The 26,830-nt window shown below is 36.3% G+C and overlaps 1 protein-coding gene across 6 annotated transcripts in view; it reads left to right on the top strand.

Moving 5' to 3' along the window:
- GABRA2 (gamma-aminobutyric acid type A receptor subunit alpha2) overlaps positions 1-26,830 on the top strand; it is a 215,731-nt gene that overhangs the window by 62,910 nt on the left and 125,991 nt on the right. The window contains exons 1-4 of one of the 6 annotated variants that reach the window (XM_012441155.2): positions 10,306-10,323; positions 10,703-10,765; positions 11,782-11,862; positions 14,323-14,438. In XM_012441155.2, coding sequence (XP_012296578.1) covers positions 11,792-11,862; positions 14,323-14,438 — 187 coding nt within the window. In that variant the 5' untranslated portion in view covers positions 10,306-10,323; positions 10,703-10,765; positions 11,782-11,791. Of the gene's footprint in view, positions 1-10,305; positions 10,324-10,490; positions 10,766-11,249; positions 11,324-11,781; positions 11,863-14,322; positions 14,439-26,830 lie in introns of those variants that run through there. The other 5 variants (XM_012441154.2, XM_012441158.2, XM_021670380.2 and 2 more) reach the window with 5 other exon arrangements.

Genomic DNA, 26,830 nt, shown 5'->3' with positions numbered 1-26,830 from the left:
ATGGCAATAATCCAAATAATTAGACTATAGATTTAATTTTAGGGATAGGAGATGTTAGCTTTGAAAGTGACATTATACATCACATTCTGAGTTTGTTACACATTTATTTGTTTTTCATTTTTTTCAATAATGATTTATTGCATGCTTACAATGAATCAGGCCATAATGCCCTAATTCAAGGATATATAATGTTAAGTAAAAATAAGCAGGACACCTGAACTCATAGAATATATTGCACCTTTGGTTAACTGATGTTAATAAAATAATCACCCACAATGATTAAAAAACTGAGAAAAAGATATCTAAAAAAAGCACATTTAACAAGGGAACATAACAGAAACTGGAGGTGGGGTTACTGTGTCAGGAAAGGCTTGAGGAAGTGCTTCCTAATTTTCTAAGAGGAATGAATAGGTGCAAATCAGGTAAAGGAGGTAGGAGGCTTCTGTCAGAGGAAACCTGTGCTATGATGCTCTATGTCAGGAAAAGAAATGCCATGAGGGAGCCTGGCACATTTCAGGTACTGAAGGAAGCTAGAGTTCCTGGAGCCAGGAAAACAATGATTCAAGACCAGACAGGAGCCAAGGCATACAAGACCCCGCCATATAAGGAATCCAGTCTTGACTTTAGGAGAAACAGAAAGGCTCTGAAGAATTTTAAGTTATGCAGTGACATGATCAACTGATTGAGGCAAGATCACACAGTCTACTGCACTGTGGCCAGGCTAGCGAGGGTCCAAATGGAAAAGGTGAGAATAGGTGAGCTATGATAAACAATCTTTAAGAAATTTTTGACACAGTCTTTCATTCATTTATTAATTTACTCACAATTATTCACTTGTCTATTTGTACTCTCTATTAATGTTTCTTGAGCACTTATTGTATGGGAAGCACTATGAGGAATATAAAGAGGAAGAAATCATAGTTTCTGCTCTCTCAAGGGCTTATTAAAGACAAGTACCTTTTTCTTCTCACAATTTGATGTCAAATTATCTCAATGGATTGATTTTGATTGACTAGCTAAAAGCAGTTTAAACCCATAAATTTTTGCTCCAGTGAATTTGTGCAGTGACAACAAAATAATTCATATTAAAGTCTGTAACTAACTGGCCTTTTCTACCTTGTCAAAAATATCTGAAAATGGTCTCAAAGTTCTCATTGTATTTTTAGGTCAGAGCCAATTTCTTTTGTCTTTCTTTATGTAGTGAAACACAGACATTCCTAACATGCGTTTCTACTCAGAACCCGTTTTTTTTAATCATCTCTCTTTCACTTTAACATCTAGAAGTTGCTGTCACATCAGTCCTCTTTTCCTTATCCCTTCTTTTAAAATCATTTCCTATCCCTTTTCTTATACCTGTCAGATGATTTGATAATCAGAGTTCCTGTTAGAACTCAATGAATATCATCCACCTACCCAATGTCTGTGCCACTGTAAGGAAGAATGAAACAGAGATTTAGAAGAAATGTTTGTCAGGAACCATCTCAGATGTTTTCTCAACCTCTCTGGGTGTTTAGGTGGAGAAAGAAAGAGAAGAACAGTTAAGAAATGGGAAAAAAGCATAAATACAACCAAAGACCAAGGAAATCAATTGGTTTAGGCTTAGGCAAGCAGATATTTATGGGCTGTGATTTTTTGGATCTTTTACAGAGTCTTCTTTGCCAGAAAAGATTTTATATGCCATTTCATCAATCAATGTTTGGCATTAAAACAAGACAAAAAAAAAACCTTGCTTTTCTCTTCATATTTCAGCAGTAAGGATAGGTCAAGTTATTCTGTAGTTAGATACTACTCCCTCCAAATTTTAGAGCCTTAAAGCAAAAAATATGTATTTCTTGTCCATGCTATATGTTCAGTGCCAGTTATTTAAGAGTTCTGATCTTTGTAATTCTCATTCAAGGACACACTGAGCAACCACCACTATTAGGAGCATCACTGGCCACAAACAAATCATAGGGAAGGAGAAAACCTGGTGAATTGGACACTCATTCATTCAGTTTCCATCTTGAAATGGCCTATGTCTGTTTAGCTCCCCTATCATTGGTCAGAGAGATTTTCAATAGCAACTCTAATTTCAAGGAAAGTGAGGAAATTTAATCTGTTCATACATCTATGCTAGAAACTAGCATTATTTGCTAGAGAGCATTAATGTCCATCATTAGCCACTTTAAAAATGTTTCCCTCCCCACCAAAATATTTTGGGACAGTTTGTTATTTTAATTGTTTGTTATCTTATTTTAAGGATCATTTGTTAACTCTTAATTCATAATACAGACAATTTTCCTATTTCTGTTTTCCAACTGAGTACAGACTGGATACCCAGAAGTCACAGAAAAAGGAAGAGCAACTTTTAACCATATTTCACCCTAGGGCATGGATAGGAGGGGCAGCTGGAAGCCTCCACATTGACAAATGAATTTAGCTCTTTAGATGTTACAGATTTGAGCTTCATTTAAACATGTGGCATTTTTTTTTTAAATTTCAGGCAAATCAGTAGTTATTTCAAAAAAGAAAGTCACTTGACTTTTAATTCAATTAATATAATTAATCAATAGCATACATTTGAGTGGATTTAATAGTAGTGCTTATACAGAGACCTTCACCCAGAAACACAGACAGGGATGCCCATGCATGTGCAGCATAAGCACTCACATTCCCATCTGCTTAAATAGACACTGTCTTCTTATCTGTATGCACTCTTACAAACACACGTTTTTCCATATGCCAAAAGACAAGTGCATACACAAATGCAGATGTATGCTACGTATGAATACTAATGAGAAAGAGGGAGGAAAAGGGGACATTAGAGAACTAACGAAAGATGGAAACAGGCCGAGCTGGAATAAAAAGGAGGGCATAGGATACTAAAAGGAGGACAGGAGAAAAAACAGAGCAGAGGAAAAGTGAGGGAATGAGGGAAAAAATGTATTCATGAGAAAAAAAATCTAATGCAACATAAGAGAATGTAGGTATATGTGCTGGGTTCTGACAGGTCATTCTGTGAAGGTGGAAGCTTGAATGTGGGTGGGAAAGAGTGGATGGGAACATATTCACACTCATGAGAAAAGATATGAGCCAAACGATTCAACAAATTCAAGGGCTGTGCATGCAACTAAATCTCACAAACTGAATGTGGAGGCAGTGATCTAACAGCTTTCAAATACTTCCGTAACACCAGCAAACACTATTGTAGTGTGGTCTATGATCCATGTGTTGTTCTGTGCACATGTATCAACTCAAAAAATACTTGTGATGACCAAAAGTAGTGAGTTCTATAAATACTTTTATTATTCAGGTAAGAAAGCTAAGACAAGATTAAGGAACTTGTCAAAGGTTGTATAGTGAGTAAGTAGTAGAATCAGGATCTAGAACCAGAGTCTGAGCTCTTAACCACAACTCTCTGTTATATCTCATTCCTCTGAAGGAAGGATTGTGATTTCTATATACACACTGTTTTAGTTCATTTTGCAATGCTATAAAGAAATATACAAACCTGGGTAATTTATAAGAAAAGAGGTTTATTTGGTCTATGGTTCTGCAGGTGCTGTACAAAAGGCAGGGCACCAGCATCTGCCTATGGTGAGGGCTTCAGGCTGCCTCCACTCATGGAAGAAATCATGTTTTTGACAGAAGGCATCATATGGCAAGACAAAGAAAGAAAGAGAAGAGGCAGTGCCAGACTCTTTTAACAATCAGATCTTAAGGGAACTAATAGAGGAAGAACTCATTCATTACTGCGGGAGGGCACAAAGCCCTTCATGAGGGACCTGCCCCCATAACCCAAATACCTCCCACTAGGCCCCACTTCCAATACTGAGAATCAAATTTTAACATAGATTTAAAAGGAACAAATATCCAAACTCTATCCCATATGAAGGTACAGATGCTCATGTCCTCAAGAATTTCCTGAAAGATAATGTATGTTTGATTCTGCCAGTGCATGTAGAAGGTGAACAATGAGAACACAAGGACACAAGGAGGGGAATATCACACACTGGGTCCTGCGGGCTGGGGGGCTAGAGGAGGAATAGCAGGGGGTGGGGTGATTGGGGAGGGATAGCATTAGGAGAAATACCTAATGTAGATGATGGGGCAATGGATGCAGCAAACCACCACCATGGCACATGTATACCTATGTAACAAACCTGCACGATCTGCACATGCACCCCAGAACTTAAAGTATAATAATGAAAAAAAAAAAAGGTAGCTAAGATGAGTCTCCTTTTGCCTTTAAATTGCTCACAATCTAATAGGATGTGTGCTATGATCTGAATGTTTGTGTTCTCCCAAAATTCATGTGTTGAAATCCTAATCCTCATGGTATTAGGAGATGAGGACTTTTGGGAGATGCTTAGGTAATGAGAGCACAGCCCTAATGAATGAGGTTGATGTCCTTATAAAAAAGGCCCCAGAGAGCTACCTTCCCTTTTCTACCATGTGAGGACATGGCCAGGAGGCACCATCTATGAACAAGAAAGCATGCCTTCACCAGACACTGAATCTGGCAGTGTCTGGATCTTGGAGTTCTTGACCTTCAGAAGTGTACAAAATACATTTATCTTATTTAAAAGCCTACCACTGTATGGTATTTGGTTATAGCAGCCCAAAATGACTAAGACAATGTGATAAAATGTTAATAAATAAGTTCAGCTGAATATTCTAGTTTTAATGTTAAATGACTGTGCTAAGTTCATCAGGAGTACAAAGTAAGGCATAGTAATTTTATCTGGAAGAAGTAGTTTATAGAGCTGAAACTTGGAGTGTTAACCAGGTAGACAGGGTGAAAGTGGCATTCCGGTAGAAGAATCAGTGAAAAATAAAAGCATAGCAACATGAAACCACTGGCTCCTGAGAGAAATGCAAAAAGTTGTATTTGGAGGGAGCATAGAGGAAAAGATGATGCTTGAAAAATGAATGCTGGTTATGGAAATGTGTGTGTGTGTGTGTGTGTGTGTGTGTGTGCGCGCGCGCCTGCATGCATGCCTGCATATGTATAATAAGGAGTGTGCAGAGAGAGCAGAGTTGAGGCTGGAGGTATAAGCTATAAACTGAAGTCAGGTGTGATATACAAAATAGTTGGACCTTATACTATTCTCAAGAAAACATTTTGGATGACTGAACGACACTATCAAAATCAGTTTTAGAAATATTTTTGTTGCTGCAATGGAAGATATATTGGAGAGAATAGAGATTAGAGTCAGAGAAATTAATTAATAGGCTACTGTTTATTAGTATTGCCGTAGTCCAAGTAAGGATAGACGTAAGGCTACGGAATTGGTAATGATAGAATGGTTCAGATAATGGATAGATAGGAGGTACTTTCTTAGCAATAATAAATGTGTGTGTGTGTGTGTGTGTGTGTCTGTGTGTGTGTGTATGGTACTGGCAGGGTGTTGAGAGAGTCTAGAATGAACATCTGCCAGTTTTCAGAATTTTGGTAGAGGAAAGATGATAAAATAGAGAACGCCAGAAGAGATACCCTTTGAGGAAAAAAGGTATCTAAGCACTGATAGTCAGTGATGTAAAGTTAGAGACAGAGCTTTAAGAGTTAACAGCATATGTCATAGCTAAGACTGTCCAAGGCCAGGCCATTATTAACTCTGTAACTAAGGCTCTCAATTTGTATTTCAAAGTGCTTAGCTTTACAAAGATCAGCAATTATTTATTGGGCATCTATGAGAAAGCCACTCTCTCAGATACAAAAAGTCTCTACCAAAGAGAAATGATCTATATTTAAAATCATTTGATATCCATAATTAATTTGCCATAGCATTATTCACTTTTTCTTAGAAATAATTGGTTGCTATTTTCTCTTTCATGTTGCTCTGACTGACCATAAAATGTCCATAGCCTGATTATATTTTTCATTTATTTTTTCACTATATGTTCTCTCTTTTCCTCTCAAGATGCAAGAGTTTTGATGCTATAAATAATGATATTGGAATAATCCTTCAGTTGGACAAATCTTATCCCACCTGAGGTGTTTACAAATGGGTTCAAATTAGGTGCTGGACTCCCTCTGTTTTCTGATTTCCTTGTTGTTATTATTGTTGTTGAATAATTGCACATGATGAGGTGTTATTACAAATAGTATAGTAGTTATGGAAACTCTGGAACCATATTGTCAGGACACTACTCTTTCCGTCAGCACGGTGAGAACCTGAGTCAGCTTAATGTTTCTGTGTCTAAACTTTCTTATCAGTGAAATAGAAATAATAATAACTTCTTACTTTTGAAGATTAAATTTGTTAATACAAAGCATTTAGAATGGGATCTAAGCTGTTATACCAATGAAGATATTACAGGTTTCCTTTTATTATTGTCATTAGTATGAATATTATTTAAAGGACATATCTCACAGGCAAAGCTGCTGATCATGTAGCCGCTTAGACTTCATTAACATGCATAGTTTTCAATGAGGGAATTTTTGGTTTGAATTGCCAGAGTTTTATCTTTGTTTTAGGAAGAAATTCATTAACCTAAAAATAAATTTTACCTATAATTTTACAAAAGGAAGGCAAAATAATTTTCTTACAAATAATTCTTATGTGTGTCATGATGTAAATATTTTTTAAAATCTCAGAAACCACCAGGATATCCTGAATGCTTAATATATTCTATTTGCAAGTTGGATGAGAATTTGTAAAATTACTTTACAAACAGTTACTAATTATGTTTGAAGAAGGTAATGTGCATGGTTTATTCAAGCTAGTATACATGATATATTTAGCTCTAATGAAATGTGACCTAGATGCATTAATAGAAAAGAATAGTTTTGCAATTGTTTGTGAAATCTGTTATTTTCACTTTACAGCTGTTTCTTCTTTCAGAATCTTGGGGCCTAACTCTCCACCTAAATGCAATATATGGGAAAGTAGAGCTTGACCACGTCCTGGTTTTGACTTGATAATTGTCAACTAAAAATTTGTACCAGTTTTGTTTTTTTGTTTTGTCTTTTGGTAATGTGGTGAATGTATGAGAACTGACTTACACTCCATGTCCATTTTGAAATCAGTAAATCATTCAATGGGAAAAGTAGGAGATAATATTTAATTGTTTGAAAACAGAATAATCAGTGGTTCAGTTCCTAATTTTTCATAAATTTGCATTCTCATTCAAATGAATGAATCACATAGGAATGTATGTAGTTAAAATATATACAAATATATAAAATATGTACTGAGAGTTTTAAAAGTTAAATATAGTGAGAGGCTATTCTTATTGAGGTAATTATGATATTGCGCTTCAAAGCGTGTAAAAATCATCATGATCCAATTCATGTAGTAAGATTAAATGTATTTTGTAGAATTGTGATTTTTAAATATTATTTTTATTAAAATCCTCATGTCTATTTTTATTAGTTCAGATATATATTTATCTACAGCTATATCAGCATATCTGTATATATGTATGTATGCATATGTGTACAATAAATATAGCTGTATTATATATACACATATGTAACATATATATTTACATACATCTATCATTCTATAGAAAGCTTAAGATTAATGCAGTCTCCTAGGGCATATAAAGTAGTAGATCTGTATAGCAGTAATGCTAGGTAGGGTCCTAAAAATGAAAGCTGTACAAAATATCTGTTCAAGAACATGAACAGTTTTTATAACAAATCTTAAAATTGTACAATATTGTGAGACATCAGCTAATAAGAAACCAGACAAAACCAGGATCTCCCAATTCTTCAGCTTTTTTTAATTCTTGGTCTTTATGTGGAAATTTTCTTAGGGATTTTAGTTTTGGGGTTGAGGAATATATAACAAGTGACCACCCCACCCATCAACCTAATTTGTTGGTCAGTAATTCGAACAGGCTCCAAACAGAAGGTTTTGTGCTACCCAAGCCTGGGTGGAAATGGATTCACTGGCAACCAATTAGTTGTCAATTCTTCCTCAGGATTGGTTGCCTTAGGACATGCTCCAAAAGGAGTGGGTAGGAAGAGCTTAGTCACGACCCACACAGGCTGGCTCAGATCTCAGAGAGTTAACCTGCACTCTCTCACAAAGAGCAGAGAAGAAAATCTGGCTGAGTTTGTCAGATGTTTGAGGAAGCTGGACAATCCTCAAATTTCCAGAGAATTTTGTCTGGGCTAATAATACAGCAAAATAACAGTATAGATATGCCTATATAGTAGAAATCTGCTGCCCACAATCAACTTTTCTAGTTTGATTTCTTTTAATGTGCTTTGAAGTTTAAGTCACAGCTATCCAACATTTAAAATTGTAAGACACTGGGAGAACTAAAAGCAAGGTTTTATAATAAAACATTTTAAATTGAGTTTTTACGGTGGGTCTTTCTCATGTAAATGCATTCCTAAATCTGTGGGATGTACTAACATACACTTAAAGAAAAAACTAAAATGATGAAAATCATCCAAAGCAGTTTGAACTTTGTGAAGTGTCATATAAGAGGGTCATATGTCACTGAAATTACATATTTAATAAGGGTGCTAATGGGAAAAGCTAATTCCTTAAAACAAATCATTCCCATTGATATAAATGTTGAATGAAAAAAATTAAAACTAACATTTATAATTTGATATCAGAATCCAGGAGAAGACCATGTAAATATGAGAATAACATGTAAATATATTTACAAAAATTTTGACATTCATTAAAGAAAAATGTTGTTGGAGCATAGCAATTATGGAAAGAAACCATGCACTGCTCAGCTTCCATTATCAAAATATTAACAATTTAGTAGTAATATAAATTGAGAGACGATAGAGATCTTAATGAAGATTAACTCATAGAAATGGAAAATAGGAAAATACAGTAGGAAGTGAACTGTTCATGCCAAGTGAACTGTTCATGTCAAGACACTTAGGTTCTCTGGTTGCAAGGTTTTAAATGGCATGCTTTTTATCTTGGTGAATTTCAATTAGACTCTGCAATGGGCAAGTCAGGAAAAGAATATTAATGATGGAGGAGAGAGCTGGGTGGTATTCCACTCTTCACAGAGCAAGCTGAATAAGACAGCAAATGTTTGTTTAGGTTGTAGCATATTAAATGCTCATCCAGAAAATGGCGATTAATAGGTTAAAAAGTACAGCTGGAAATATTTACAATGTAAAGGTTTTACTCTCTTCCCATAATCTTCAAAGCAAAGCTAAAATTTACTGTAGATTAGCAGTGCCTGTTAGAAAAAGTGCACCATCTAGGAAAAACATCTGAATTTTTGGTGCATAACTAACAAAATTGAAGTGTTTGGCACATATTGACTCTGAATGTAAAATGACAGAAACATATCAGCATACTTATCTCTCTCTTTTTCCTTTAAAGTGTCTAACGTTTATACAACTTCTGGAAGAGATAAACACTGGCTCTGCTTTGCCTTAGTAGAATGTGCATAACATTCTGTCTTATGTGCAGTACGAAAAGGAAAATGTCTCTTTTTTGTTGTTGTTCAAGTTGCACGTTTGGATTTTATCGCCTCAGATAAAATAGAACAGAAACGAGACAGATCAAACACACAATGCTGAAAGTATAAGATGGGACTGGAATTCCAAGTCCCTTTGCCAGCAAAAAGCCCTAAAGAGGGAAAACCTCAAACCTTGTTTCCTTTCCTCCCCCTGGTAAAGGAGTTGCAGAGATAGTAGAAGCACAGCAGGTCCCTATTTGCTCCGGGGTAATGTAAACTTTCTGGAGCTGTCGATTGAGTTTGATCACCTGCTAGGGAGGGCGCCTGTGAAAAGAGGTTGGAAAAAGGATTGCTGGAAGTGAGCGGGAGGTTTCCCAAGATGTGCGTGTAATCTGCAAACGGACTTTAGTGACTGGTTCAAGAGAAGTCTCCAGCCCTTAGAGGTTTGAGGGGAAAACGGTCTTGATTGCAGGAGTGTGAAGGAATGAATAGGGTATCAGGAGGGTTCAGGAAATCAAAGAAACTTCCTGCTGTCTGATTCCACGCAACATTCTTTGAACTTGGTCCTGCGTGGATGCGCTGATGACTAAGTGAAGGCGTGATTAGTCCCTCGCCCTCCAGCGGGAGCGGTACCTCTTTACCTCTTAGCAGCCACGTCGCTCCACAGCAGGGTGATGTTGGGGGACGGGCGGCTGGGCGCGGCCCCAGGGATCTAGGGCGTCACAGCCACGCTGCATTCCCGACTTCACATCAACACCCACCGGCAGCTTCCCCAGGAACCTTGGGGCCTTTCGGGAGCCCCAGCAAGCAGCCTCGGGGAGCAGCCCGGGGCGGCGCGTGGGCTCCGCTCCTCCGGCGCGGCGTGGGCGAGGGGAGCGGCGCTCGGAGCGCACCCAGGAGCCCGACGCCGCCCGGGTCTGCGCCTCTGCTAGTGCCAGGCGGGCGACGGTCAGTTACCAGGGATCGGGGCGGGGGAGAGTGTGTGCGGGGGTCCCCGCGTTCCCAGGAACCTCCTTAGTCCTCCTACCCGGTCTGACTCCTCCTCCTCCAGGCGCGGGGCTCGTGCCCGCCATCGCCGGCGCGCACCGCGCCTCCGCCCGCGTCCCCCCAATTTCCCCCCCTCCCCAGCTCCTGCCACCGTTTTCCCCCTCCTCCTCTTCCTCCTCCTCCGCCCATCACCGCCACTACGAACGCCTTCGTCTCCTTCTACACCTCGCGCCGCCGCCGCTCCTGGCGCCCCGCTCTGGCTTCCACCAGCCCATCGCTCCACGCTCCCTCGGCTGCTGCAGTCTCAGTCAGTCTCTCTCTCTCTTTCTCTCTCTCTAAGTTTCCTATCTCGTCAAGATCAGGGCAAAAGGAAGAGCACACCGAATTCTGCTCGCCGTTTCAGGTAGGGTCGCACACGTTGGTCCCGACAGGGACCCTTTCTCGTTTGTCTGTGCCTCGCGTGCAATCCTCATCTCCCCCCACCCCACTTTCAGAGGCTCCCTGGAAACGGGGGAGGCTCAATTCCCCCAGAGTTCCCCTCCCTAGCGCAGTTAAAACATAATTTCGATACTTATCCCCAGAAGCCTATTTGCGACTACAATAAAATTCAGGACGCCGGCCCGGCAGGCAGCACGTTAGCCTGGCTGTTTTAGAGTCTTCAACTTTGCACGCTGTGGTTACCGCTGCCTGCCTGCCTGCCTGGTGTTTGCTGCCGGAGCCTCACGCTCCTTCTCTTATTGTGATCGTCGGCTCCGGAGCAGCTGTCAAACGCATCGTTTCGCAGCACTTGATCCGAACCCGGCTGCCTCCAAGACACGGTCTTGGGCAACCGTGGGTGGGCAGGGAGGGAGATTATTTTATTTCGTTAAGGGGAGTGAAGAAACGGAGACGTGAGGACCGCAGTTCACTGTAATGAAAAGAATAATTGCAAAAGTGGGCTGCCTGCCCCTAGCTTGCGGAGGTGGTCTTGGTTGAGGGGGCTGTGGCGTGAAGTACCCATCCCTCCTCTCCTTTCCTACTCTCCTCTCCAACCCATTCCCTTTTCAGCTCATATGTCAGTTTAAAGTCCAGGGTGTTATTATTACATGTGTGCGCAAAACAGTATTTGCTGACGATGAGACTGGGGGACGTTCCTGGCAGAGAGAAGTCTGATTACTTGGTTATCTTGCTGTTTAAAAAAAAAAAAAGGGAAAAGAAAGAAAAGAAAAGAAAGAAAAAGGGTGGGATGTGTGTGTCCGGGGGGTGAGGGGGAGAAAAAATCTCCTCCCCATTATCAAATCCTACACACAATCCAGGAAGTAATCTCCATAGCTTTAACTCGAATCCCTGACTAAAAGGATATTTTTGGGGGTTACTTCGATAGTGGAACTGAAGGCAATTTTAAGTGTTTTTTGTTTTTCCTTCCATGGCTTTGTAAAGAGCGGCAGTGATGAAGACAAAACTGAACATCTACAACATGCAGTTGCTGCTTTTTGTTTTCTTGGTGTGGGACCCTGCCAGGTGAGACATTTATTGTATTTGACTATGTTAATTCAGGGTAAAGGTGTGTTTCTTGTATGCCATCAAAGCTTTTGAGAATCTAGAGTGTTTTAAAGAATTATTTCTCAGAAAAGGGGGTATATGGGAAAAGTGCACTGTGAAGTAGTAGACTGTAAAAACTTCACTGCTTCTTGTTCTTAGTGATAAGCTCCAAAAGCAAACAGAAACATTTTCTATGCAGAAAATTCACAGAAGAAAAGAAAATCCTTTTAATGACATATTACTACAAGGAATTGAAGTGATTAGTATAGGCACTTAGAATATAACACCAGGATTCAGTAAGGAAGCCAAGTTTCCCTTCAAAGCTGACAGAAAAGTACCAGCTAAGTGATTTGAGTGTTAACTTAATTTTTTTCCCTTTTTCTTTTCTTTTTTTAATGGTATGGCTCCTTCAGTCATCATAGAAAACTCCAATGATGTGTGAGTCTTAAACCTCTAGGTGGAGGTAGTATACAACTTCACAATCACAAACAATAAAACAAAAGCTAGATTTAATAATCATAAACTTTTTGCATTATTAGGATCCTTTTTGTCTGAAATGCTTAGAGTCAGAAGGAGTACTTATTTAAAATATATAATGAATTTTCTTTCACCTATGCTCTAAAAACATGAAATTAATTTCTATTGCTTTCAGTAACTTCATCTTAATTGCAGTCTTTCCTGCTTTTCATCATCAGTGGGCACCTTTTCTTTAATGCTTTTAGGATATGATTTTCAAAATACCAGAATACATAAGATACAAGTTTTATAAGAATATTTCTGTAACCACTCACTTTTTAAAAAACAAATGTCTTTATTACACATTTATTTCTCTTTTAACTTTTTATTTTATTGTCCAAATAATGGTCAAAATATGAAAACATTTATTAGAATTGAGAGGCCATCTATCTTATAAAGCCTTGTTTTCATTTGGAAAATATCTACTAATTTAACATCTACATATTGATTTGAGAAAGAAAATATAAAATATGATTAAAAAACACTTTTAAGTGAAAACCTCTATGTGGGAACTTTATGAACATCTTAGTTACTGGTTGTAAAATTAGCCTAAGTGGGCAATATAGAAACTTTTAAGGCCAGAGAGTATAAAGTGATGCACTTATTTAATTTGTAGATGTTTGTCTTCATTTCAAGATTTTAATATTTTCTCTGCTCTTAAGGCAATATTTGTTTGAAGTTGGTTGCCAGTTTTTGATGTATCATGACTAGTTTTAGCTACTAGCTCTGTAGTCATTTAAATGCAAATTGACACTTTCAATAATATTTTATACAATGCACCTTGATCAGAATGTAATTACATATAATATTTTATTTTAAAGGAGTGGACAATCCATGATCAATTAATAATCATTGAAAATCTCAGTATTTAGACATATTTCTCTCAACTAGTTTCCTGTTCTATATTTGAGCAGTAATGCTTATGTCAGTATTTTATTCTATTATATAAATGACTCTTTTTCAGGGCCAGTAATTTAAATCTCTGATTCATTCTGAGAAAAAAAAATGGCAGTGAAAAGGGACATTCTGTTTTATACATTCAGTTGCTTCTGCAACAAATGGCTGCATGTCACAAAATCAGGTGTTTGGCTTTATGATGGAGAAATAATGGAGAAAATCACATTTTCTAAACCTTTTCTGGTGATATTTTAAGACCATTTGTCCTTTCCACAAATTTGTTATAAAATAAAAGTAACTAGGCATTCTAATCTTTACATTGCACCTTATTGCTCTTCTTAGAAATCAGTCAGGAAGAACTGGGCTCTAAGGCTCTCTGCAGTTGTGTATGTGTTGCTGATGCTTTCATAGCTCACCTCCACCTCCTGGCTACATTTTGCCTGGCACATAGCCAGTGGAGTTTCCCTGATGTCTGTATTGCACTTGGCCATTGGGTGGAGGTATACCCAAAGTAAGGAAAAAATCCCTATTTAAAAGAGAAAAAGACATACGAAAAAGAAAGACACTTATGAGAGAGATAGAAAATATATTTACCTCCATAAAGACAATTTATTTTCCAATTCATACTGAAAACAATTATTTCAAGAGTCTGTTTGATTATTGGACTTTTCTAGCTGCGGTATAGCAATACTAATAGTGTTTGCATGTGAAAATCTATGATCATAATATGTCCCAGTAGACAGATTTAGAAAGAAAATGAATAGTCCACATAAAATGTTAAAGGGGTAAGAATCTCAAATAATGTTAACACCAAACTTCTGATAATCTACTATTTAGAATCGATTTCAACTTCATGTTCACCTATTTTTGCAGACTTACTGGTATTTATAGAAATTTTAAAAGGAGGAAAACGAGTGGTACTAATAGCTCAGGGAGTGTTAAAATTTAAATTAAGGAAGAAAAGCATTCTGGCATTTGCAAAACACACATATGTATATATATCAGCTTTTAAAATTATCTGTTTAGGTTGGTGCTGGCTAACATCCAAGAAGATGAGGCTAAAAATAACATTACCATCTTTACGAGAATTCTTGACAGACTTCTGGATGGTTACGATAATCGGCTTAGACCAGGACTGGGAGGTAAAAATAGTTTTCTTTTTTTAAAACTCATAAAATAATGCCTTTAAAAGTTAAGGGTAATATTCCTATTTTAATACATTTTATGTGTGAATGTATCACTGTATATATAAAATCATAGAAAATAGAAAGATATATGAAAAAGCACTATCTGTGATTCCTTTTATACACACATAATGTATTTAACATATCTTTCATAGAATGCCTAAAGTCATCTGGATCCTAGAGTTTCTGCATGAATAGTTTTTAAGTTAATTTATTTCAAATGGCTAACTTTCTCACACTAAGAGTATGTTAAAGTCTAGTATTATTGAGCAGATATACTTATGTAGTATATTTACTTTATTTGATCATATTTTCATATCAGTTCAGATACACAGAAATAAGGAACATAAAATGTATAAGAATATAGTGGTTGAGTTTTAAGAAATACACTTTTCAGAACTCTATAATGATAATTCTTTGCACATGCATGTGATATTTCTAAAATACAGTACAAGTTTGTTATTCTTGAAACTTTCAGACATTTCAGATATACACTAGATATAGGTCTAAATTTTTGGATTGAGGCACAATTTGATTTCAAATTTAAACATTAATTTTTTACTCAGAAAAATAAATATATATATATTTATTCAAAAAGGGAAAAGAAATTGGGTTTGGCTAATATGTTAAATTTTAATGACCACATTTACAGCTTGTATGTTTCATAATCATTAAGATGTTTAGTTTCACGTTAATTTAAGACAAATTAGTTGAACAGTTGATACTAATCGAAGATTTATATAGTTTACCTGGTTATTGCCAGGTTTGGTGACTTCGCAATGCTAAGTTTCTGGAAAAGATTGTATTAGTCTGACTCCATGCCTGAATATTTATGCAAATAATTCCTTTAAAAAATATAAATTTTGTGTGTATGGTTTGGATTGTCCATGGGTAAGAAAAAGTCAGAAGAGACCAGGCTGGTTCAATAATATGCCATTTAAATTTGATTAGTTTTTTACTTGAATCCCTGAGTAATATCTTACATTTAAATCCCAGAAAGGAATAATGTTCACATATATATGACACATTGCATCCTGAAGGAAAAATTCAGTTGTTTAATATATGCTCAATTTCTAATAGGAAAAACAAAAAGGAAAACAATATCTGATTAGTAATTAACACGCCTAAAAAGCATGAATATAAAGAATTACTGTCCATGTTAACATATGTGGCAATGAACTATTGGCCAAACTCGTATAAGAAAAGTAAGCCTAGTAAGTAAGAAGTGAGGGTCTCATAACTCACAATGTTACTTTAAGAGACAGCACTAAGGCAGATTTTTTTTCTAAACCATAGATTTTATTATTTTTAAATAAATTATCTACTGTCAAATTTTAAAATGTTCAAGCTAGACCATAGACTTTGTCTCTGAATTTTTAGGAGGAATATTTATCCTCTGGGTATATGGTTGGGTAGTAGAAACTACCTGTTTGAGGACTCACATATTGTTGTCGATCTCTTTATATTTCCTTTTAAAATCTTGCATCCTTTTTATTTCCAATGCTTGCATTCAAATAGATTTTGTTAATCGTGTTAATGCAATACACTAAGTGGCTTTTCTTGCATTATTTTCTTCCTTTCTCAATCCTCTGATATTGAACACAGCTAATATCTCACAGTCAGGTCAGTCTTCTTTATGCTTTATATTCCTTTTTATATGCCACTCTCTTTTCTTGATCAAGTGCCTTTGGTGGCTTCCCATTTCCTTTGGTAGTTGGTGGTGAGGATAGTGGAAGGAACATAGTCCTTGGAGGCAGACAGATCTAGACTGGAATTCTGCTCCATCCACACACGAAGCTGTGCCTTGGCCATATCACCTCTGTTTCCTTTTATTTAAAGTGGTTATATATTTACCTTTCTACCTTATTGGGTTGTTGAGCTGTTTATATAAACAAAAAGTGTACACAAACCATGTGCTATATACTGGCAGTTCAATGATATCAATTCTTTGCCTCCTCCCTTGGATTGCTAATTTAACAAGGATTTCTGCAGTCTACTCTGGTGTCATTTGCCACTTTACCCCACCTCCCATTCTTCCTGCCCTTCAAACACATCTATTTATTCTCTCTTGATAATTCATCTTAACTACTCCCTTGGTTTTTGATCATATGATCTCCTCTGACTAGAATCATTTTTTCCTCATCCCCTCTGGTGATCCAAATCCTACCTTTCCTATGAAAATCATCTTAACACCAGTCCTTTTTAGTAAAGATATTTTAACTGAATTGAAGCACCCAGAATAAATTTTCTCTCTTGATTTTTTTTAACCAGTCATTGACTCTGTGTCTCCTGGTACATATGTGCTATCATGTGTGATTTATTACCATTTTATGTTTCTCTTGTTACCTTATTAAGATTCAAAGCTCATTGAGTCAAGATATTGTATAATAAATCCTCTGTTTTCTCAGCAACTAAATATTGATTTGCATATTGTGGTCATAAAATAAATGTTGATGCTTGATTAACTTTTCTGTGACCAGTTAATTGTCTGGAAAATGGGACTACTCATATCTGGCTGACTTTTGAGTTAGGAGTGTTGAGGTGGTATGTTGAGTATTGCTCTGGAGGAGAGCAGTGTGACTTAATGAAGAGAACCTTGCTTTAGACTGGAGATTTAGTAAAATCCTGGCTCTGGGGCTAAGCAGTTGTGTGACCTTTCAACCCTTAGCCTCTCTGGATCTATATTTGTCATCTGTGAAACAGGATTTCTAATGCCATTCTTAAATTTTTTGATGAATATTAAATATGATATATGCAATGAATTTAGCACAGTAACTGGCAGTTAGTTTATAAATTACAATCTATAAGATATTGAAGTCTTATAAATTACATATAAGACTTATAAATGACAACTAAAAGACTCTGAAGAACTTTCTAAATGTACTGTTGCAAGTTTAAATTATTATCTGATTACTTCTGCATCCAAAATTTTTGGCCTGAAGGCACACATGTCATTTCAAATAGAAAGTTCAGGGAAATAACCTGTAGCATTATTTCCCATAAATGAATAATAAGGGAAAAATGGGTTTAATTCAATTTTAATATATTAAACTGAACATCTCTATTGATGGGCAATCTAGTTAATCTCAAATACTATTTTCTTTCCTTTATAACTTTAATATAAACAGGTACATAGAAAAGGGGAATCAGTTTTGAACTATGAGTTAGAAAAATTGTTCTTTTCACCTGGCTCTGTCAGTTACCACCTCTTATTGTAGGCATTTTGAGCCTTGATATTTTCTTTGGGAAAGTGGGCATAATAGAATTTTATTCTGAGAGGAGGAGAGTCCATTGTGATTCGTTTATATGGCAAAAATTATATAATATATTAAGTAAAAAATCTTAAGGTATTTAATGATTAATAATAGATCCCTTTAAAAATTTAAGTCAGAGCCTGCCCCTCAACTGCTCAGATCCTTGCAGTGGTGTCCTATTCATTCAGAATAAAAGCTGGATTTCTTGTGTGGGCCTGTAAGGCCCTGCAAGGTTTGTCTCCCCACTCATTCTTTAACCTCACCTCACACAACTCTCCCTCTTGCTAACATTGCTTCAGTCACATTGGCTTCGTTCCCACTTTTTGAACACACTGGGATGCTCTGTGGAGCCTTTCCCTGGTTGTCTCCTCTTCCTTGGTATATCCACGGATCTCAACCTCTCAGTGAGGTCAACCCTGACCAACCTAAAGAAACTCCAACCTGTCTACCTATAAGCAATCCTGATCCCCTTTGCCCAATTTCATTTTTTCTTTGTGCTTCTTTAGCATTTTTAATATATATCATTATTTATTTATTACCATTATATTAATTACATATTTTTGTCTCTTTTGCTAGAATGTATGCTCTATGAGGTCTGGAATTTTTGCCTGTTTTGTAGCTTGATTCACTGATACATGTATGCTAAGCATCTAGAACAGTGACTAGCACATAGTAAGCACTGAACTAAATATCTCTTGAATGACTCAATTTTATTAGTTAATTCATTTTTGTTTTTAGTATGCCACCATGAAAATGATCAACTATAGAGCTTAATTAATCCTTAAAATTAATGGAGTGATGATTTAATTACTACCTTGGCCTCTCACTATTAACATCAACATATTTGAAGTCTATTTCTTGGTGAATTGGAATAATTATTACACCAAATACTCAGACTCCTGACTTATAGTACCTGTGATTCTGCCATGAACGAACTGTAATTTGGAGTGATTCATTTGTCCCATCTATGACTTAATTTGCTCATCTGTCAAGTGGGAGTAGGAGTTCCACATATTCTATTTATATCTCATAGGGATAGTATATGGCTCAAGTAAATGGAAATTCTTAAGAAAGCACAATGTGACATGCAATTGATAGGTATTAGTATTGTCAGGTATAGCAGAGGAGAAATCTTCAAGGAGAATATTATGTTAGGGAGTAATATTCTTCAAAAACATGTCAAGAAAATACTGATAGGTCTTATGCATTTGGTAGTCTTACTCCATTGTGGGCCTGAAAACTTGAGATGGGATTGCCTCAAAAATCTTATCTACCAAGACCATGCATTCAGATTAGCTAGAAATAGTAACCAAATCAAGTTTTCTTTTTGTCTTTTGTCTTCAATTTAGTCATTAGAGCTAAAGAGTTGGGGTACCAACCAAATGAAAATATTTCATAAGGGGCTTTTACATTGTTAAATGAATAAAAGGAACGTTTGTTTCTTGGACAGATTTTATAAGGTCATTGGAAAATTGAATGTGTAGACAGGCCTCATATATTCATGAAAGCTGACATCCACATGCTCAAGAGTAACAACTATTTGAAATGACAAGCCTTGGAATCTAAATTATAGATTCAGTCTGGAAAATCTAGATTGAGTACCATGCTTAACCACATTTTGAAAAGCTGTTTTGAGGAGGTTGGCTAGTTAGAAACACTCTGTCCCAACTTGATGCTTTTGTCTTATACTCTGAAACCTTAAAATACCTTATGCTTAAAAACCATGAAAAACTTGAAGTCTGAACATAGAGTCTGATGCTCAGTTTCCAGCTTCACTCTTGGATATTTATCTTTAGGCTGTGGATAGATGTATGATAACATATTTCTGTGGATTTTATTACTTCTTAAATTTATAAAAAAATAAAATAGAGGCTACTGAGTGGGCCAAAATTAATACTGAAAAATCTGATCTCTCCCAGAACCTAAGAGGAAGTCTGGCCTCAAAAGAGCATTGTATTACTTCATAAAGTAATGGTAAAGATCAGTGCCTGCTTTTGAATTCCGTTCCTGTTGTATATTAACTATATAACTTTCAGTACATTGCTCAACCTCTCCTTGCTTTGATTTCTTTATTTGTAAAATTATAAGACTTGTTGGTTTGTTCTGGGCTTATTTTAGTTTATGCATCTAATTCCTTTTGACAGTGGCTGACAAACAGAATAAGAACTCAATACATGTAGAAATTATTACCGTTATTGTTGATCCTACTACCACTTCTACTAGAAATGCAATAGAATATATCAATCCATGTTACACTTAATTTATAAAAGCTTTGACTTTCCAAACATGATAAACTTGGAGCATACAGAATTCAGCTTTAAAGAAAGAAGTTATTTGTGTGTTTCTTATGCATTCAGTCTTATTGTGTGGGCACATCTTTGTACATGAACAAAATCCCTGAAAACAAAACCAATGATCATGACATATAACAATTTGGCATCACCAATTCATGATAATGAATTTGCCTATAGAAGCAAAGATGTATTTACAGAATAAAAGTTCATCATATGATATAAATGATGATTTTAGGGACATATTATAAAACTGAAAGCATGGTCACCACCCTAACATGGGATGTACCAGGTACTTCAACAGCAAAACCTCTGGGTCTTGAAACTTTACAGTATACATCCTGATGCTTGATAACATCATACTTATCTTTATGATTATGGGTAGAGATATCAGGACGGAGAGAACACACTGAGAATGGTTGAGGGGGCGAGGAAAAGATGGGGAAAGGTAGGTTGCAAGATGAGTAGAAAGAAGAGATTGAGCTGAGCTGTTAAGTAGTTCTAGTCTCAGTTGAAGGCAGAGTAAGCTCCAGATGTTAAAGCTTCTGCTTCTTTGAAAATCTGTTATGTTTGGCATTCTCCTCATTCAGGCAGCTGCAGTCAAGGCTGATGCTCCTTCAGAAGCATGAGGCAGCTGAGAATCTAGACTCTCTTCCCTTCAGACTCAGATTCCTGGGGTCTCCTAAAGTTCATTGAGTAGGATAACCTTCAGAATAAACCTTCTGCATAAGAAGATTTCAGAGTCCTTTCATGTTCTGCACCAGATCCACCCACTAGACTGCCTAAAGGTCACAGGGAACACTGCATTTTATTATTTCATGAGTGAGAAAATGAAAATAAATTGGGATGGTTTCATACAAGTGTGTAAATAGCTTTTGATAAAAGTGTAAATGACTGATATAAAGTCATTTGTCATTTCCTATTTATTTAAATTTACTTTGTGGGAGGGATGAAACGTGTACTGGCTGCCTGAAGTGGGATGCCATTAGGGAGGCTGGAGACTTGTGGACACAGCTTTCAAAGTCAGTTTCTTTAATTTTGTCTGGGGGCTGTCCTACTTCTCTCCATATGGCACAGAAATGGCATACTGATGGACTTCACCACAGTGCATGCTAGGTTCAACTAGAAACATGGTAATGTTAGGTACAGCTTTTCGTGATGCTTTTTAATATTTTGAAGCATGACTAACAAGCATCTTAGTGTTTCTGCACACCCTCACCAACACTGTGTGTTGCTTGCCCACTCCTTGTTTCAGAATGGGACTAAGATAGGCTTCTTAGGAAACAGGGTGAGGTAGTTTTGCAGAATTTTTTCTCAGTTGGTTGTTTTACCCAGATATATAGCTTATGATTGTTTAGTAGGAAAGGCAGACTGAATATATGACAGCGCTGGTATGCGTTAGATTAGATAGTAGCACTTTCTCCACATACAGCAAGCGTCAGGCAAAATTCAAGGTGATGTCAGTTAAGTGCATGACCCAGAAAATATTACCTATGTTGTTGTTGTTGTTTTTCGGAGACAGAATCTTGCTATGTGGCTCAGGCTAGAATACAATGGGGGCCTCACTCTCTGCCCACTGTGGCCTCCACCTTACAGGTCAAGCGATCCTCCCACTTCAGCCCCCTGAGTACGTAGGACCACAGGTTTGTGTCACCACATCCAGCTATTTTTTAAATTTTTGTAGACATAGGGTCTCACTATGTCTGGTCTTGAACTCCCGGCTTCAAGTGATCCTCTCACCTTGGCCTCCCAAAATGCTGGGATAATAGGCATAAGCCACTGCACCTGGCCACTACCCATGTTTTAATGAACTAACACTAGGGCTTTGTTTGTATCTTAAAACATTTTTTGGTTAATAGTAGTTTGTTTTTTCAACCATCACTGTTGTGAAGGTGTTGTCTTCAGTCGTAATTCTGAGGGATAGTTATTTTCACTGTTTCAGGCACAAGCATGCTTCACTCACCATATTTTTACCCCATAGCACTTCAGCTCAGATGCAGTCAAAGATTTCTTTCTGTCCCCCTTAATACACGGTGGGTAAATTGGACCATAAGTATGACCAATCCATTTGTTTTAGTGTTCTATTTTGATTGCTACAGCTTAATCACCTTGTGAAATCTATATTGGTAGTGAAGATAGTGAAATGAACAGATTGGCCAGTAAACAATTCATTACTTTTCAATGTGTTAACATGGAAAGAGTCAAATGAAATTGTTCTAGTATTTTGTTCCTTAAAATGTGTATTGAAAGCATACGATATGCCAGCCATGCTACTCTGAAGGACATAAAGACATACAAGCTGTGGTGTTGGTCTTCCCAGAGACAAAGTCCCTCAGGGGGAAGATAGGCAAATACACTATCATTTTCAAAATAGCTTGAAACCACGCAACACATGGGCCACTATAAGAACATACTATTGAAGTTTAGAGAAGTAAGAAATGATTTTTACTTGTACCGTGTAACTGAAGTTAGCGAAGTTTTGTAGCTGTAAGGATAGTTCATTCATTCAACTGTTTCTTACTAAGGGCTTAGGATTTGCTGCATACTATATTAAATGCTGGAAGAACTATGATGAACAAGACCCAGTCTGCATAAATTCATATCACACCATATTTTGGCTCTTTCTGGCTTTCACATGTTCTAGGCACTGGTTTCTTCTTTCTCGTCTTAACTAAGATATAGGTGAAGGGGAGGAAGGCAGCAAATCACACTGCCACGTATGCACCTATGCAACAATCTTGCATGTTCTTCACATGTACCCCAAAACCTAAAATGCAATTAAAAATAAACAAATAAAGAGAAATATCTGATTCTAAAACCAAAAACAAAACAAAACAAAAAAGAATTCTGTATAACCACTCTGTGTTTTCTTAATTAAACTTTAAGTCATCTCTCATAAAGGGAAGAGTGATTTCTGGTATAGTTGTTGTGAGGCAGATAATTATGATATCTACAGAAGAGTGTAAAACCCAGAGAGCACATTTTATCTGTTTGTAGCAGGGACGTTGAGAGTGTTTATGTTAAGTGTGGTATTCCCAGAAGTACTAAGTGACTGTTAATTCCAACAGAAACTTCTGGATACTCCAGTTATCTTCTTTAGAAAAACATATCTTCTGTCTCATCTTAATTTTTTTGAGCCACAGGTGAAAGAAAAAATAACTAGACATGAATGGCAAAACAAAAAAATATATGAAGAATCATATGATGAGAATTATGTTTATTTCTTCTAAATTTTTAGTGTTGACACAACACAGAATTCTGAAAATTTTTGTTTTTAACTTAAAATACCTTCATCCCTTGAGGTACAGATCTTATCATTTACAAATAAGGTATTATAACAATGAAATTAGTGTTTAAATATTAAAAGATTTCATATAGAAACTAAGCAAATTAGGGATATCAACTTATCACCAGATTTGGATTCCTTCAAATTGTTTACTGGATTTTGCAGTTTAAATAATTAGCATTAGTGGTAGTTTTGGTATTTTGTGTTTCTACTATGTTTTTTTAAGGTGTAATCTTAATTTGATATATGAGTTAAATCTATTTCATCTTCTATATATTTCTTGTTGTTTATTTCACTATTAAAATATGTTAAAATTAAAAATCGTTTCACATAAAAATACAAAAAGTAGCATTCTTTCATGAGAGTATCCATTTAATATATTTTTGTTAACATTCAGATTGTCACAAGCTTATTGGGGAATGAATGTAAAAGGTTTCAGGGACATACGTAATGCCATTTTTTAGTATAGCAGCATATCAGTATTCTTAGAGGATATGATTAATTAGGGCATTAATAGTTTGATTTAAAACATAATAAAAAGTAAGATGTTTCTTCTGATACATATATATGTAAATATGCATATAATATCCATAGAAAAATTTGCTAAAAATAAGGTAATACTATTTTCAACTGTTTCGTGGAGATGGTTAGCAAAGTCTAATAACTTTATGAATATTTCAGGAAAATACTGAAATACATGAATATTCCAATATAATGAGTAGTACACTTGGATTTTGTCTGTGAGTAGAGGAGTAGAGTTACATCTCAAGGTTAAGGAAAGTTGAAGAAGGAATAAAAATTATAAATGTCTCCAAATAGTATTACAAAATACATTATTTAGATTATGTTTTGTAATGGCATCTAACATATATTAGTAAGTGTTGGGGAGACATTTGGTTTCCATTAAGTTGACAAAAAGATCAGATGTTTTTAGGATTACGTATGTTAAAAACTTTCCAACACAGAAGATAACTCCAGACTTGAATTGGAGGAGGTGTTTAGAGAAGGAAGACAAATGTCATGGGAGACTTTTAGAACGAGATGGAAGATTTCGTGTTTACTCTTAATTACTTGTGAAGATTTTCGATTTTGTAGCAAAAGATGATGAGATACAAAGATTTTTTTGTTTGGAGACTTCAATTTTTTTCAATTACATGACTTTCTTAAGGGTCATTACAATAGAATTCAGTAAGTTAGCAATAGTCAGAGAATTAGGGTAAATAGGACAAATTCATTGTTGTTACTGTGATTATATAGAGAAACTCTTCAAAATTTTCAAGAAAAAAAATAGTGGGCTAAAATGCTACTTAGGTTTGCAAGGAAGATTAAAATTTGGATACCACAAGAGAGGCAGTCTTAATTAAAAGAAAATGGAATTGCAAGGCTCATGTTCAGGTCAGGTAGTGGGGAATATGAGAGGATAGATTTAATTAGTTATCTAGGGCATGTAAGGGTAATCATTGAAGCAATAAAAATGAGAAACTGATGATTGTTGTTAGTAAAATTGCAAAAGAATTGTTCAATACATATTAGAGTAAAAGAAACTTCAGAATCTTAAAAGACTAAATGGGGCTGGCTTACGTTGGGAAAATATTATAAAGAATGGGAGTTAATGTAGAGTCACTTTTCAGGAAGCAGAGGATTTTTAAGAGAATAGGAAAGTGCCTTGATGACTCAAAACTAAAACTGAGGATCCTTTTATCATTTTGAGTAGTTTTGGCTTAGTAGCAATTATAGAATTGCAGGATCAGAGATAACTAACAAGAAAACCATATGTAGAACCCTATTATTAGTAATACTATTGTAATATGTCACCATTTAAAATAGATTAAATATCAAAAGTTGACTTCTTATTATTCAGATAAATACATCAGAATAACAGTATCTGAACTCTTAAAGGAGAAAAGGCGGTGTAGTAGTGAGGAGAATATTGCTGTAACAGAAAGCTTTATTTCAACTTTCATGCCTTCAAGCTTCCTTGATAATCTGAAGGGTTCTAGGAGGTATTTTTGGCTGCTGCCAAATTGATGGCATAATTAATATCTTTAACAGACAGGGTCATTTAGGATTTACGTTATTATCTATGTAATATAGGGGTGATAAAAAGTCCCATGGGATACAGTTGCTGACTCAGGATGAAGACATTTACGTTCAGATGCTCGTTACATAGACATTGACAGTGTTTGCCATTCTCTTTTAGCTGCTACCCCACCTAGTCTGGTTTTTGTAATTTTTTGGTGACAGCTTCTAATACAGGCATTTAAGCCTCAGACATCTGATTGCCACCAGTTGCAGGGGGCAGCTGCAATTTCTGCCTGTGTTGCTACTGCATTGGAACAGCTGGGATGTTAAGAAAAATCTATCAACACATAAGGAAATTGGGCAGGTGCATGTTTAAGAGAGTAGATATGAAAGTTAGTGGGGTGGAAGCAGATGTCTCTGCATCAAATCTCTTCCCTTTAGGGAACAGTTTTATGGCATGTCATCTCTGTAATTTTCCCCACCTGCTTAGAGAGAGTGGTGTAACCCTTTACATACTTCTGTCTAAAGACATTAAAAAAGGATATAATAATCTCAAGTGGTGTTTTATACCACAAATTTAAGCCAGTTGGAAACAGAGGAAACTGCTCTCTAGCATTGAATAAATTATCAAATATAGGTAAGACAATAATTACCATAGTAGCCTTAATCAGTTAGGGATGTGTTTGCCTGAGTGTAATTGGAAATTTCATCTGCAGTGACTTCATTGGGGGTTATTTTTTCTCACAAACAAGAATTTTACCGATAGGTGGCTCCTAGCACTGAGTTCTTACAAGATGACTTAAAGAACATTGACTCTTCCTTTTCCATTGTCTTCCTTAGTGTTTCCTTCTCTTTATGCTTTTGTCACCTCATGATCCCAAGATGACTGCTGCAGCTCCAACTATCTCATCTATGATTAAGACCAGAATAAAAGGAAGGAACGGCACCATCTGTTCCTTATGTCAGAAAAGTAAGCCTTCCAGGCACTCGTGGCTGATTTCTTCCTTTGTCTTCATACCTCTTTTCAGCTAAGGGGACATCTGAGAAAATTAGTGTCCTACTTGGGTTTGGGCACATTTCTACCATAAATTGGATTTATTGGAAATGAGGAGGATGTATTTGAGAATCAGTAAGCTACTGGCAATGTCTTTCACATTTGCTAACTCTTTAGTAGAAAAGTTACTTATTCTCTCTGTGCCTCCATTTCCTCCTCTCTAAAATGTGCATGTGAATAACATGAATGGTGATTGTTAAGATGCATATGTTGATTCAATAAGTTCATAGTTTATGTGGGGCTCAAGATGCTGTGTTTCCAACAAGCTCCTATGTGATACCAGTGCTGCTGTTCTGCACACCACACTTTGCCCAGCAACGAAGTGATTAGCTGAGGCTACCATGTACAACTCCAGGGGAAATTCATAAAGAATATAATGTAGTGAAGAGAAGGGGTCTTTTAAGTGCTCACTAAATATTATTACGATGTCAATTTTTTGACAC

This window comes from Aotus nancymaae, unplaced genomic scaffold (assembly GCF_030222135.1).
Source record: "Aotus nancymaae isolate 86718 unplaced genomic scaffold, 86718_ANA_hifiasm-v0.15.2.pri h1tg000006l, whole genome shotgun sequence".
Taxonomy (NCBI): Eukaryota; Metazoa; Chordata; class Mammalia; order Primates; family Aotidae; genus Aotus; species Aotus nancymaae.
The sequence above is the reverse complement of the archived record's forward strand: the minus strand, read 5'-3'. Positions and strand labels throughout refer to the sequence as shown.